The sequence below is a fragment of the Oncorhynchus gorbuscha genome, linkage group LG17 (assembly GCF_021184085.1).
Source record: "Oncorhynchus gorbuscha isolate QuinsamMale2020 ecotype Even-year linkage group LG17, OgorEven_v1.0, whole genome shotgun sequence".
Lineage (NCBI taxonomy): Eukaryota > Metazoa > Chordata > Actinopteri > Salmoniformes > Salmonidae > Oncorhynchus > Oncorhynchus gorbuscha.
In genome coordinates, this window is record NC_060189.1 from 44,255,791 (window position 1) to 44,271,058 (window position 15,268).

The window sequence follows — 15,268 nt, forward strand, 5'->3', positions numbered from 1 at the left end:
ACACCTTGATATGGGGGAGGCGCATGGAAGCAGATGAAGACATTTGGCTAGGATGGAAGGAATGATATAGTACAACCTGCAAAAGAGCGAATGCAAACCTGGGAGAAAACTCTCTACCCTCCCCTGTGCCCAATAAAAAACCATACAACCCTCCCCAAAGTCCCCCAGAAGTTTGACAACCCTCCCCAAAGCCCCCCAGAAGTTTGACAACCCTCCCCTATTTTGGAACAGCCAATACTGTCCCTAACCTCTCCCAAGATCAAACTCACGTGTTATGGCGGTCCAAACAGGGTTTAGTATTGCCATTCTAGTAGGCTACAAATGGTATAGTAATATAATATACTGTCATGTTCATATCCTAAATGAATGAGGGTTTAACTCAATATTAAAATCAACATGAAGCCACTTGACCATTGCGTTTCAGTGATTTTTATTAGACACTCTTATTCAGAGCAAGTAAGGTGAAGTACCTTGCTTAAGGGCACATCAACAGTTTTCACCTAGTCAGCTCAGGAATTCAAACCAGCAACGTAATTTCAACCCCCTAATTTAAATGTGCAGATTTTTTGGACCCAAATCAAATGTCATGGTGACATTTTTTGTTGTTGATTTCACGTTGAATTCATGACAACTCAAATGTAAATCGAAAATAGACATTGAACTGACGTCTGTGCCCAGTGGGATCTTTTTATGTGTAGATTGCTATGTTGTGGTAGTGTCTATGAAAAGTACATGGTGTAGTGTTGTCTCTGTCTGTGTGGCAGGTATAGTTGTGCATTAGAGGACAATCTATAGGTATGAACAATCTATCCGAAGCAGGAATGACAGATCTCAGACCGTCCCCCGAGTGTAGGGGAGCAAGGTAGATGGTTGCCCCTCCTGTCTCTCTCTGTCACACTCTTTGACATAGCTTTTTCTTTATTCACTGTGGGGCAGCTTCCCTGGCACAGGTTAAGCCTAGTTCTGCACTAAAAAAGCATCTGAATACGTATGCGTATTAGTGCAGTACTAGAGGCTTCATTTGTGTCTGAAAACACGGTACTATGTGTTTGCCTCTACCAGATTTTCACCGTGCGAAGACGCGATGTGACACAAGACCTCACTCCAGCTGTTGCTGTTACACTCTCCCACACGTTGAGTCGCTAGTCCTCCTAGCCACACCCCATCTGCCATCTCTCCTTTCTCCCTCGCCACTTTCCATGCTACTCAGAAAATCTCGAGGATTACAGATGGAACATCGGCTGGCTGTGTTCTCTAGTTTAGTTGCCATGGTTCCTGCTCGGTTGTTTTGCGTTAGCCTTTATATTTTACACACAGGGAGGTGTTTTTGTATTTCCATTCCCCTCTCTAGCTATCATGAAATTCATTTGAAAAGGTTTGAATAGGCGGTCTAATCACTGTTCAATCGGGATGATTGATTGAAAGACGTATCTTGCTGAATGTACCCAGCTGGTGTTTTTGATATAATAATTGGTGAGGACTGTAATGGGGCTACGGTTTCTGCCTCCACCTGAACTAAGCTGTGCCTGGGTAGAGGCTGCCAGTTCAGTGAAGCGGTAGTCTTTGTCCAAGCCATGTAGAATCCAGAGAGGCTATGCCATGACATGCTCCTGTTGTCAGTTTGGCCCAGAGCAACATGGCGTCCTGGGTTTCATGCAGTTAGGCTAGTGGATTTAATGGTGTCAGCAGACATGCACGTCACATAGTGTAGGGACATGCCTGCTCTGTTGGAGCTAGCCCAGGTTGTGTGTGCGGTGATAAGGGGATCCCCTGTGCTGCTAGTCAGTGGGTGGAGGTAGGGTTATGTCTGATAACATCCCCCTGCACGGGACTGATACAGAGATGAGGAGGAGGGAGACCTGGGCCTGAATTCACAAAGCGCCTTAAGAGTATCTCTGTTCCTTACCGAGCAGATCAGTCACTCAATACAGTCTTCGCTCACAGTCGCTGTTGTCCCTGTCGGTTCCTACGGCTCGAACTGAGATGGTCATCCTGGACCATGCTTCAAAAGATAGTTAGTGAAATTAGGGAGTTAGTCCTTGCCTGTTTTTAAGACTCTGATTGACAACACTGTTTGTGACATCTGCAGCTGTTTGTAATATTCAAGTGTATTTGTAACTTGTGACACTTTGTCTTTTGTGTGTATTTTGTATGTTTTCTATTGGTAATATTTTATGGACATGCTGCCATTTCCCTGTTTTGCCTTCTTGCCAGGTCGCCCTCGCAAAAGAGGTTCTTAACCTCAGTGGGTCTTACCTGGTTAAATAGAGGTGAAATAAAAAATACAAATAAAAAAAGGAAGTGCTGTTCTACGATCCTCCCTCTTTTTTATTATGATTTATAAAGGCTAAACTGAGTCTCGATCCACCGGGACTAACAAAACTGTATACTAACGTAACCACAACCAGGGCCCCTTCTCTGAATGGAAAAGAACCAGTCATCCTTTTATCTCCTTAAAACCAGAGGTTGACTTTGTCGTGTAAGGGGAGGGGAGAGGTAATGTGCATAGTGTGACTGTATCTCACACCTCTGAACTTGTGAGTAGAACTCAAAGTAATCATGCCGGGTTGGGCTGAATCCTTGAGACACAGTATGTTTCAAGTTTCAAGTTTGATTATTTTAGTCGCGTGTGCAGGATAAACAATGGTATTCACCGTCCAATAAAATGCTTACTCGCAGGCTCCTTCTCGATAAGTGCAGCAACAATAAGAAATCATCAAAGATAAGAATAGGAACATAAAGCCTGTGTGTTATAAAACTAACTTTCTCCCAAATCCCCGTTGACTTCAGTGTATGATTTATGTGAAGGTTCAAGCTGCACGTGCATAGCTCAAGTCGGGCGCCGGCCACATTGTAAACATAACGAGTTACAATATCTGTGATTTGCATTGAATTATGACTCTCTAGTACTAATATCTAGTATTTCTGCACGACAGGAGAACACCACACAAGGACTCTCTCCCATATTCATTGGACTGTACAGACACATTCCCATACAATATTTAGCAGACACTCCTATCCAGAGCAAGTAGGGTTAAGTGCCTTGCTCAAGGGCACATCAACCCATTTTTTTTTGTGTTGCCGAGTCAGCTCAGGGATTCAAACCATTGACCTTTCTGTTACTGTTAGGCGACCTGCCTCCCAGCCACACTAACATGAAACCAGATGTAGCCAGCAGAAACACACAGACCCACATTTACAGTTGAAACGTTGACCGTACAGCATCACAGGAAGGCGGTTTGTGCGTAACATTCATAAAGTTCCCCAGTAGAGACAGATAGGGGGTTGCCCTTCCCTTGTGTGGGGTGATAAGAGCGGCACGGTGCACTAAGATAGAGCTATCTTGGTGGCTAACCTTTACCCGCCTTTCCACACACACACACACCCCACTCTGTGACGGTTGGGGGATATGTCAGGCTCAAAATGGCCACGGCTGATGAGGGATGAGTGAGTTGAGGAGTGAAGGGAACTACTTGTGATTCCTAAATAGCAGCAAAATATTGTAAACAAAATAGTATACATTCCTAGGATGTATGTTACAGCATTTCTTCTCTTGGAATTTTTGCTTTACATTCAGAACAGTTTGATGTCTTCCTTTAGTCTGTATATTTTTGTTTGAAATTGTAGATTTTGGACAGGCAGTCTTTTTTTATACTAAATACTAAGGGAGGTGTTTTTGTGTTTCCATTTCTCTCTCTTCCCTAACATCATTTAACAGACACTCTTATCCAGAGTGACTTACAGTAGCAATTAGTGTTAAGTGCCTTGCTCAAGGGCACATCGGCAGATTTGTTTCACCTAATTGGCTCAGGGATTCAACCAAGCAACATTTCAGTTACTGGCCAAACGCTCTTAACCGCTAGACTACTTGCCACTAGTATATTTGAGCAAGACTTCATGTAGTGGTGATTCCCTATGAAAAGCCACTGGCACAGGAGAGAGCTGTCCATAACACGTCCGCAAAAATCAACTTTCCAAACGTTACTCTATCTGGGTGAAATTCTCATTTATTGGGGGTATATAAAATATAAATAGCTCCAAAACACATATTCCTATAGAAGAGGTGCAGAGAGAGATGCATTCTAAAAGCCTATATCTGTGATACGGCAACAACTATATGTGCTCTCCTCTCACCTGTGCAAACACTTCCTGGTCACCTGTGCTACCTATATACACACACTGACCAGTGACCCATGACCCCAACATATAGTGCCCTCTGGTGTACAAAACAAGTAAGAATAACCATTGACAGACAACATATGCACAACACATAAACAGGTAGTCTTCTGGGTTCTTTATTTTGTTTTATGCATACACATAATACAACTATCCTACCCATAACATAATACAGATATCATACCCATAACATATTACAACTATCCTACCCATAACATAATACAGATATCATACCCATAACATATTACAGATATCATACCCATAACATATTACAGATATCATACCCATAACATATTACAGATATCATACCCATAACATATTACAGATATCATACCCATAACATATTACAGATATCATACCCATAACATAATACAACTATCCTACCCATAACATAATACAGATATCATACCCATAACATAATACAACTATTCTACCCATAACATAATACAACTATTCTACCCATAACATAATACAACTATTCTACCCATAACATATTACAGATATCATACCCATAACATAATACAACTATTCTACCCATAACATAATACAACTATCCTACCCATAACATAATACAACTATCCTACCCATAACATAATACAACTATCCTACCCATAACATAATACAACTATCCTACCCATAACATAATACAACTATCCTACCCATAACATAATACAACTATCCTACCCATAACATATTACAGATATCCTACCCATAACATAATACAGATATCATACCCATAACATAATACAGATATCATACCCATAACATAATACAACTATCCTACCCATAACATAATACAGATATCATACCCATAACATAATACAGATATCATACCCATAACATAATACAGATATCATACCCATAACATAATACAACTATTCTACCCATAACATAATACAGATATCATACCCATAACATAATACAGATATCATACCCATAACATAATACAGATATCATACCCATAACATAATACAACTATCCTACCCATAACATAATACAACTATCCTACCCATAACATAATACAGATATCATACCCATAACATAATACAGATTTCATACCCATAACATAATACAACTATTGTACCCATAACATAATACAACTATCATACCCATAACATAATACAGATATTCTACCCATAACATAATACAGATATCCTACCCAGAACATAATACAGATATCATACCCATAACATAATACAGATATTCTACCCATAACATAATACAGATATCATACCCAGAACATAATACAGCCATTGACCTTTGATAGAAAACCCTGTCTCCACACATGTGTCTGTGAATCAAAGATGGAAAAAACATCAATGCTAATAGCTCTTTATTTCTCCTTCTTTCAGACGTCCTGCTGTGTGAGGTCCATTCTACTGTATCTCTCCCTCCTCCACTCCTCCTCCTCATCCTCCCCTCCCAGAGCAGCTGAGGCTGTCCCCGGCCCCCAATTACCTCACCCCAGCCAACGGCCCCCGTCCCACCGCCAGGCTGGCTGCTGCCATGACGTCCGCCACGGACTTCGACAACGTGGAGATCACTCAGCAGTATAGCCGCATCAACACGCGCTTCGAGCTGCTGGAAGAGGAGCTGGACAACGACAAGAGCTCTGTACGGCTGTTTGAGAGGTCACGCATCAAAACCCTAACAGGTGAGTTGGAGCTGGGAGGGGAGACCTAGGGCTCTGATGTGGGCTGGGTTGTGTTATTGGGGTGTTTTTCCCTTATGGGTCGTTCTCTGTCACCTACTGTCTCTTGGAATCAGCTATTATATGAATCAGCCTCTTGGCAAAACGCTATGCCTGGGGATGGTCTAGCTAGCCACCAGCAGCTAGTACCACTGCTTACAGTGCATGTCTGCATGGGATCAAATGTTAGTCCCACCACTCCTTGTATTTCCATTTCCATCCATATGTCTCATCTATTTCAATGTCTATATTCTGTCCATATAAGAAAACATGAAAGATGGCAGTGGCAGAATACTATCTAGGCTTGTTTATGCTGTGCAGTATGCTTAATAAGTCTACCTGATAGCTTTGAGCCTTGTATCATCATGTCTGAGTTTAGCTGTCAGCCACACACACTCCCAGCAGAGCAGTTGAGACTTATCATACGTACAGTCTCTCTTACCCCCCCCCCCCCCCCCCCCCCACACACACACACACATACACACCCCTAAAGTTGCTGGGATCATTTGCACATTCCCAGAATGCTCCAGTGTGAGCGATGTGGACAGCTGCCCTCCCGTGTGAGTCCCAAATGGCACCACGTTTCCCTATTTATTGCGCCATTTTGACCAGGACCCATTGGCTCTGGTCAAAAGTATTGCACTATATGGAAATAGGGTGCCATTTTGGATAAGGCTCAGGCTTCCCACAATTTTTTGACCCCTTTTTTTCTCCCCAATTTCGCGATATCCAATTGGTAGTTGCAGTCTTGTCCCATCGCTGCAACTCCCGTACGGACTCGGGAGAGGCGAAGTTCAAGAGCCATGCGTCCTCCAGAAACACGACCCCGCCAAGCCGCACTGCTTCCTGACACACTGCTCGCAGAACCCGCAATCCAGTCGCGCCAATGTGGTCGGAGGAAACACCGTCCAACTGGCGACCGTGTCAGCGGGATAGAACCCGGATCTGTAGTGACGCCTCTTGCACTGAGACACAGTGCCTTAGACGGCTGCGCCACTCGGGAGGCCCGAACCAAATAGGTTCTACCTGGAGCCAAAATGGTTCTTCAAAGGGTTCTCCTATGGCGACAACCAAACAACCCTTTTAGCACCTTATTCTCTAAGAGTGTAGCTAGCTGGTGTGTTGTGTTACTGCACTGATGTCTCTGTAATGCAATCAGTGTCCTGTCACAGACAGAGAGGGGGGGGGGGTGAAAGAGAGAATGCGAGAGAAAGAGCGAGGGAGGGAGAGAATGAAAGAGAGAGTGGAGGGAGAGAGAGAACGAGGTAGGCAATGGAAAGAGGAAGTAGTAGCTCTTACACATCAGTGTTGATTTCCAGCTGGTGGACAAACCAAGTGTGAGCTACATCTACTGTCTGAGCTGTTCATAATGAGATTACACTTACATGACACAACATGTTAGACCCTACAACAAACATCGACTCTACATCCAAAGTCATAACCTTCTAAAATTCAGGTTGGGAATGCCTTGTATGATCCACTGTGATGAAGGTGTTCACCCACTGTTTAAAATGTATGATCACTGAGGCATGTGCAAAGGATAAGCCCTCCAACCTACACGTCCCATTTAGCCAGGGGGGGGGTGCACAGCCTTGTCAGGAACACTTGTGTGCAGCCTGGAACATATTGTATGCATGGCTGGTGCGCTGGAGAAAGAACCACTCCGAGTTGAGCTGAGAGAGAGAGAGAGAGAGAGAGAGAGAGAGAGAGAGGGGAGAGAGAGAGAGGGGTGGGAACAGGAGAGAGTCATATGGGAGAGGTAGAGGGAACAGGAGAAGAGGACAGAGTGAGAGAGCGTGAGAGAGAAGAGGAGAGAAGTGGAGTGCTGCTGAGCTGAGCATCTCTCCCAGCTCCATACTCCAGGTCCTGCAGACTCCCTCCATTGTTGGGGTCAGGACTCAAGATGAGCAGCCCGTCTCCATGTCTGTTGCGTGCCGTCACTCAGCCTCGGCTCCGAGAGGTGAAGATCAGCCTGAAGACCAGGGTGACCCGGGAATTCAACAGAGAGACCTCCACAGACCTCCGATCCAGTGGAGTGGCGCTAGGGAGGGACAGGGACAGTTACAGAGAGGCCACCAGGGACAGAGCCATCACCCCAGGAAGAGAGACCCCGCTCCGGGCAACTCTGAGCAGCAGTAGCCGCAGCCGGAGCACCCCACCCATCCACAGAGCCCTGAGGAGGGAAGCTAAGGGCGATGGGAGGACCAGGCAGGAGCCAGAGAACCAGCCTGAGAGGAATGGAACCCTCCGGGTTATATCCAAGACAGGATCTGGAGCACCTCATCCTCTGAGACTGGGTCTGGGTCTCTCCCCCATCTCCTCTTCCTCCTCGTCCTCCTCCAACTGTACCCCCGCCAGGCGTCAGCAGCGTCATGCCCCCTCTCTCCCGCGCCCCGCTCTGCCCCCTACCACCTCCTCCTACGCCTCCACCTCTGGCAGGAGTATCAAGAAGGCGAGGTGGCTGAGCTACAGTACCTCCAACATCTGCTTCAACTCCATCCTGGATGGACGCTTCAGGCAGCTGCAAGGTACCTGGTGTCCAGACTGGTCTGGGGGTGATGGTGTTGGTAGTGGGTTGGACACTAGCTGCAAGTTCCTGTCGAGGTCCAGTCTGGGGCTGGGGGTGGTGATGGTAGAGGTGGGTTCACGGCCCACCCTCTCTCATTCCCACCGCTCAGGGTCAGAGTTAAGGTCCAGTCTTGAGGTGGTGGTGGTGGGAATTTGTCCCTCCCACCTCTCACCTCCAACCCCACAGTGGGTAAAAAAAAGAGAGCACCGTTCCCTTGTGTGCCCTTCCCATCCCTCTCTCTGTGTTTGGGACAGATTGAGGCGGGCGAGGGGTTGATGGCGAGGTCTAGCTTGTGATGCAAGCGAACATGTGGGTGGTTTGATTGTTCCTGCTGTCGTGTGAGCTGGAGAGTCGGGGGAAAAGAGCTGCGCTTCCACTGTAGTGGCCCTTTTTTTAATGTGTGTGCATTTATTTATTTATTTTCCAGGAAGCAGTGGCTATGCCCCAATTGTTCGCTGAGTTTGATCTGAATATTTCATGGAGCAAACTCCTAAAAAGGACACGCCGTGTTTTTCTTTCCCCCCCTCTACCATTCACGGCAGGCCGTTGTTGTAACCTTTCGTTCCCATTTAATCAGAGCGGGATTGATTATGTATGATTACGTGTCCACCGAATTGTCTCGTTAGCTGCGCTACCACCCCTCCGTTACACTAGCCACTTTCAGATTTCACGTGAACTATTTTCGCCTGCCGTCACCGTGGTGTGACGTAACGTAAACACTAGCTGTATTCATATTCATTTGGTTTCTTTTCTCCCGATGAGCTGTGGGACTATTCAGAAACTTTATATTTGCCACAGATGACTGTGTTGAACAGCTATTGAATAATCCATCCATCCTCTCTTCCCTTTCTCCTCCTCTCCTAACTGCTCATTTCTCTCTCTCCGTTATTCGATTTTCAAAGAGAGCGGTTGTCCGTCACTGTGAATTTACGTTAGCTTGTTCTAGCCAGCTCCCCGATGACAGAAACACATTAGGAGGAGGAGAGAGGAGAGGAGGAAGAGAAGAGGACAGGTTGGAAAGAGAAAGAGAGAGAGACATACTTTCATTTATTCTCTCTGGTATATTTCAACATTTAACCCGGCCGCTGCTGTCTAATGGGCTCAGGGGATTCTTATAGAGATGTGAAACTCTTCAAAGTCAGAGTGTTTTGAATAAAGCCCCCTGGATTCACCCAAATGCTGATGCACACAACTCTCTTACCCATGATGTAACCTGGTACTCTCTCTCTCTCTCTCTCTGTCTCTCTCTCTCTCTGTCTCTCTGTCTCTCTCTCTCTCTCTCTCTCTCTCTCTCTCTCTCTCTCTCTCTCTCTCTCTCTCTCTCTCTCTCTCTCTCTCTCTCTCTCTCTCTCTCAGTGTTTCTGTTTATGTCTTCATCATCTCTCCTGCCTCGTATTGATTCATGACCTATGCTTTTGTTATTCCATCATGCGTTTGTTAGTGTTCCGTCTTTCTGTCTTTGTCTGTGTGTTATATCTCCGTTGTGCTGCGCTCCGCCAACTCTACTTCATTCTGTCTCTGTTGTGTGTCTTTGTGTATCTGCTAGAGTAACAATGTCATACATTGTACCTGTCTGCAATGCATTGTTTATTTCTACCTCTACTTTGTCTCTGTCCTCTCACCCTGCTCCTGTTCCAGATTCCTTCAGGCGGCTTCTGTGTCGAGTTGAAATGATGTCATTAAAAAGTATTTCCCCTACTGCCTGGGTGGGTGTTGCTTAGCTGTGCTGGGTGCCTCTGCTACCCCGGTGTCTCTGTCAGTCTGTCCTCCCATCAACCATGCTCCACACCAGACCCAGACTCCTGCAGCACTCTTCCCAACGGACTAAACTGGTCAGGTTGTCAGGTTGTATTCTGGTTATAGAAGGATATCTATGGGGGGTGAGGGGGGGGGGTGAGATAGGCAAGTGGGAGAATAGTAGAAAGGGTGGACGTGGGGATTGAACCGGGCTTCTAGACCACGGGCTCCGCCAGGTTTTGTTAATGGCTTGTTCTGTCTCTGTTTTGACTGCTGCAAGATGTGTTGCGCTGTGCTCTGTCCGTTGTCTCGTTGTGTTGTGCACTGTAGGAAAAAGGTCATTCAGTGTACAATAACCAGCTGCAATAGGATTGGGAATTTGGGCATATGACTTTAGCTGAACCAACACACATTGTCAAGTTTGAATCGCATGTTCCCTCAACTTAGAATGTTGGGTTGCATGAACATACAATTCAACTTGAGAATTTATTGTGCCTTATTTGCATATTTCCCGGTGCAAAACAGAACTCTTTATGACAATTCAGAGCCATGCAGTGGCTAGCTACACCACATACATCATTTGACCAGTTTCCCACACAACCTGCATTGAGAATGACTGCCATGAAAGAGTGATTACTGCAAGGGCCTCTGAAGTGGAACAGCCATCTCAGTAACGAGTGCAAAAAGTCAAACTGCTAAGAGATTGGATTAGTTTAGAAAAATATATGCTACTGATGCTTCTGTAGCATAAAATGAATCAACCGATCAATGTACACGCAAAAACACAGGTATTGAAACGAACAATTGTGGAAATCAATAGAGCACGCTGAGAAATATGATATAGCGATGGCCGTGGTTTTGCTTGGTGTTGGGCAAACATACATTTCTCATTTTACTCAACAAGCTTGTTCTAATTCAGCTCACTTTGAGCAGAGTTTGCTGATTCAATGTGTTGTAAGGTAACCAGCTGTGAAAGGATTGTGAGTTTGCTCAACACTTGGGCATATAGCTGAACCAACATTCAGTGTTGACTAACAACGGGAAACATTCACTCGACAAGTTTTTATACATCCAGCTCACTGTGAGCAACGTTTGTTGAGTGAACAAACTTTGACACATTAGTTACATTTCCTGTCCTTATGAAGTCCACCCAACTCCCCGAATAACGCTGGTTAAGCAATTGGTTGGCTTGTTTACAGTGTGTTGTGTTCTCTGCTCTTGTGTTGAGCCGTGGGCGGTGGCAGAGCCCGCTATAGTCTCTCATGACAGACTTCAAACATTAATATGACGAATGGAGTAGCTCGTCAACACAGTTGATTTAGTTATGGATTCCAAGTCGAGGCTACGTACCAGCTAAACTAATCTCTCGTGGACATCTACGGAAACATAAACCACGATTTTTAGTTCTGGGTTAACCGAGATTACATACCCGCAGGTAACGCTACCAGTCCTTTCCTCTTTACGTCCTATGGTCTCAGGCTATGCTGGGCTGACTCTGCTGGGCTGACTCTGCTGGGCTGACTCTGCTGGGCTGACTCTGCTAGATGTGGCTAGCTCAGCTCTCTGCTGGGCTAGCCACATTCAGAGCTATATAAGGAGGCTAACTGTGGGAAAACAGCCTGGCTCTGCACTCCAAAAGAGTTCTTCGGCTGTCCCCACAGGGTAACCCTTTTTGGTTCCAGGTAGAACCCTCTGTGGAAAGGGTTCTACATTGAACCAAAATGGTTCTACCTGGAACCAAAAAAGTTTGTCAAAAGGTTCTCCTATGGGGACAGGGAACACCTTTTATTCTAAGAGCGTGGCTCTTTCTCTGGCTCTCTGGCTCTGCCTGTGTACAGGGGAAAACCCATCAGCATCAATAAGTCATGTGTCTTGTGGCTGTGGCTCGCTGGAGTCAGAGTGCGGATAGGGCTGGAAATCAGTGGGAAGCAGCAGCATGTGAAACAACATAGTAGTATTTAGTTCAGCCTGTACTGATACAGACCTGGCCTGGATGGGAGAAGTGTGGGCCCTGGTCAAAAGTAGTGCACTACGTAGGGAATATGGGGCCATTTGGGACGCGCATGGTGCGTTTTATTTGTCATGACTTTTTCATTATGGTGGGGGTGAACCACGTGGATGTTGTGCAGTAGGCTCCTTGTTATTTACCAGGCAAGAAACAGAATGGGACATGACTCATTTAACAATACTGCCTGGTCTCTTATGTAATATAGGACTATATAACACGGCCAAAGGTGACAGATTTGTTACATTTTGACAATGCAGAGAATAGATGTGAGAGCAATGATAACATGTCATTTTGAGTGATTCAAAAGCAAGGACTCTTTTTTTTTTGTCAAAAATGTTCCTATTGTGGTCTCTACAGACCAGGCTTAAAAGCTTACATCTCTCTCTTGTCCCCACCAGTATAATTTTCTCTCTATCCCACTTTTCTCTCATTCACCTTTCCCTCTAGCTGCTTGTCCTCCTACTTTCTCCCTCTATCTCGGGGTTACCTCCCTTCCGCTCTCTGAGTGTGTGTTGCTCTCTCACTCTTCCCATGCCTCCCTCTCTTTCTCTCTCTCACTCTTCCCATGCCTCCCTCTCTTTCTCTCTCCCTCTCTTCCCATGCCTCTTTCTCTTTCCCTCTCTTCCCATGCCTCCCTCTCTTTCTCTCTCCCTCTCTTCCCATGCCTCCCTCTCTTTCTCTCTCCCTCTCTTCCCATGCCTCCCTCTCTTTCTCTCTCCCTCTCTTCCCATGCCTCCCTCTCTTTCTCTCTCCCTCTCTTCCCATGCCTCCCTCTCTTTCTCTCTCCCTCTCTTCCCATGCCTCCCTCTCTTTCTCTCTCCCTCTCTTCCCATGCCTCCCTCTCTCTCTATCTTCCCTCTTTTCTATATGCCTCCCTCTCTCTTACCTCTCTCTCTTACCTCTTTCTCTCTCTCTCCCTCGGTCTCTCTCCCTCTCTCTCTGTCTGTCTGTCTCTGTCTGTCTGTCTCTCTCTCTCTCTCTCTCTCTCTCTCTCTCTCTCTCTCTCTCTCTCTCTCTCTCTCTCTCTCTCTCTCTCTCTCTCTCTCTCTCTCTCTCTCTCTCTCTCTCTCTCTCTGTCTCTGTTCTACACAGGCTGAGGGCCTGAATCATTTATAGTACAAGTCATTAAGGATGCAGTATTTTGCACTCTTCTATTTGGGACACACACACACACACACACACACACACACACACACACACACACACACACACACACACACACACACACACACACACACACACACACACACACACACACACACACACACACACACACACACACACACACACACACACACACACACACACACACACACACACACACACACACACTGTGGACCCCCTAAATGGGGAATATGGTGCCATTTGAAACTGACAGTGTGTTGATGGGGACTTGAAAGTGTGACTGTGATCTCCTGCTCTTAACTAGTAGGGAGACATGATGCCACCAGGTGGGTGGTGGTATTCACTATTCGAACTTACATAACTCACAACAACGTTGATGTTCCTACTCTCAGAGGCCTTGTGGATTCTAATGTCTGTTCTCAACACTTACTCAGTCAAGCCTTGAGTTTTTCTTGACGCAACAGCCCACACAAACGCATGGTTTGGTTCAGACATTATACGTTCCATAATGTACACCCCCTCCCTGTAAAGGATAAAGCAAGAAGTATAACACTTCTTTTACAGTTCAGATTCCACTGGTATAGAGGTGCTTGGGCGAATGAACCCCAACAAAACAAACTCCTAGGTTATTACTGTCTAACCTAGTTCTCTTGCTGTCTACCTCCAGATGAGCGCGAGGCGGTCCAGAAGAAGACCTTCACGAAGTGGGTCAACTCCATCCTGTCGCGGGTCAACTGCCGTATCGTTGACCTGTACCTGGACCTCAGGGATGGACGCATGCTCATCAAACTACTGGAGGTCCTCTCTGAAGAGAAACTGGTACGTGGGTGTGTGCGTGGACGGTGTGGACGGTATGTGTATTTATGATGTATTGTATGTGTGTTTAGTCTGCGTGCTTTCTCTGTCCCTGTTATGACATGATCTGATGATGTCCAGATCAGAATGGAAATACTCGTCGCAGTCTCATTAATCTCTTCACTGCACTAAATAGCAACACACTACACGTTTACGTTCTATTCCTCTCTCTTCTCTCTCCCTTCCTATCTCTTATCTCCACCCCTTCCCTTCCTATCTCTCCATCCTCTCCGTCTCTCCTTCCTATCTCCCTTCCTATCTCCCCCCTTACTCTCCATCCTCTCCTCCCTTCCTATCTCCGCCCCCTATCTCCCCTCTCCCTTCCTATTTCCATCCTCTCCCTCTCTCCCTTCCTATTTCCGCCCCTTACTCTCCATCCTCTCCCTCTCTCCCTTCCTATCTCCGCCCCTTACATCCTCCATCTCCGCCCCTTACTCTCCATCCTCCCTCTCTCCCTTCCCTATCTCCGCCCCTTACTCTCCATCTCTCCATCCTCTCCCTCTCTCCCTTCCTATCTCCGCCCCTTACTCTCCATCCTCTCCCTCTCTCCCTTCCTATCTCCGCCCTTACTCTCCATCCTCTCCCTCTCTCCCTTCCTATCTCCGCCCTTACTCTCCATCCTCTCCCTCTCTCCCTTCCTATCTCCGCCCCTTACTCTCCATCCTCTCCCTCTCTCCCTTCCTATCTCCGCCCCTTACTCTCCATCCTCTCCCTCTCTCCCTTCCTATCTCCGCCCCTTACTCTCCATCCTCTCCCTCTCTCCCTTCCTATCTCCGCCCCTTACTCTCCATCCTCTCCATCTCCGCCCTCTCCCATCCTCTCCCTTCCCCTTCCTATCTCCGCCCCTTACTCTCCATCCATCCTCTCCCTTCCTATCTCCCCCATCCTCTCCCTCTCTCCCCCCAGCCCAAGCCCACTAAGGGTCGTATGCGTATCCACTGCCTGGAGAACGTGGACAAGGCCCTGCAGTTTCTCAAGGAGCAGAGGGTCCATCTGGAGAACATGGGATCACACGACATCGTCGACGGCAACCACCGCCTCATCCTGGGACTCATCTGGACCATTATCCTCAGATTCCAGGTGAGTTAGGATTCTTCTTATTCTAGCC

At 46.5% G+C, this 15,268-nt stretch overlaps 1 protein-coding gene across 2 annotated transcripts in view; it reads left to right on the forward strand.

Moving 5' to 3' along the window:
• The window catches only part of LOC124001506 (spectrin beta chain, erythrocytic-like), a 52,480-nt gene that overhangs the window by 9,241 nt on the left and 27,971 nt on the right, over nt 1–15,268 (forward strand). For both annotated transcript variants that reach the window (XM_046308330.1, XM_046308331.1), the window contains exons 2-4: nt 5,529–5,830; nt 13,973–14,124; nt 15,067–15,240. In XM_046308330.1, the coding sequence (XP_046164286.1) occupies nt 5,683–5,830; nt 13,973–14,124; nt 15,067–15,240 (474 nt within the window). In that variant the 5' untranslated portion in view covers nt 5,529–5,682. The remainder of the gene's footprint in view (nt 1–5,528; nt 5,831–13,972; nt 14,125–15,066; nt 15,241–15,268) is intronic.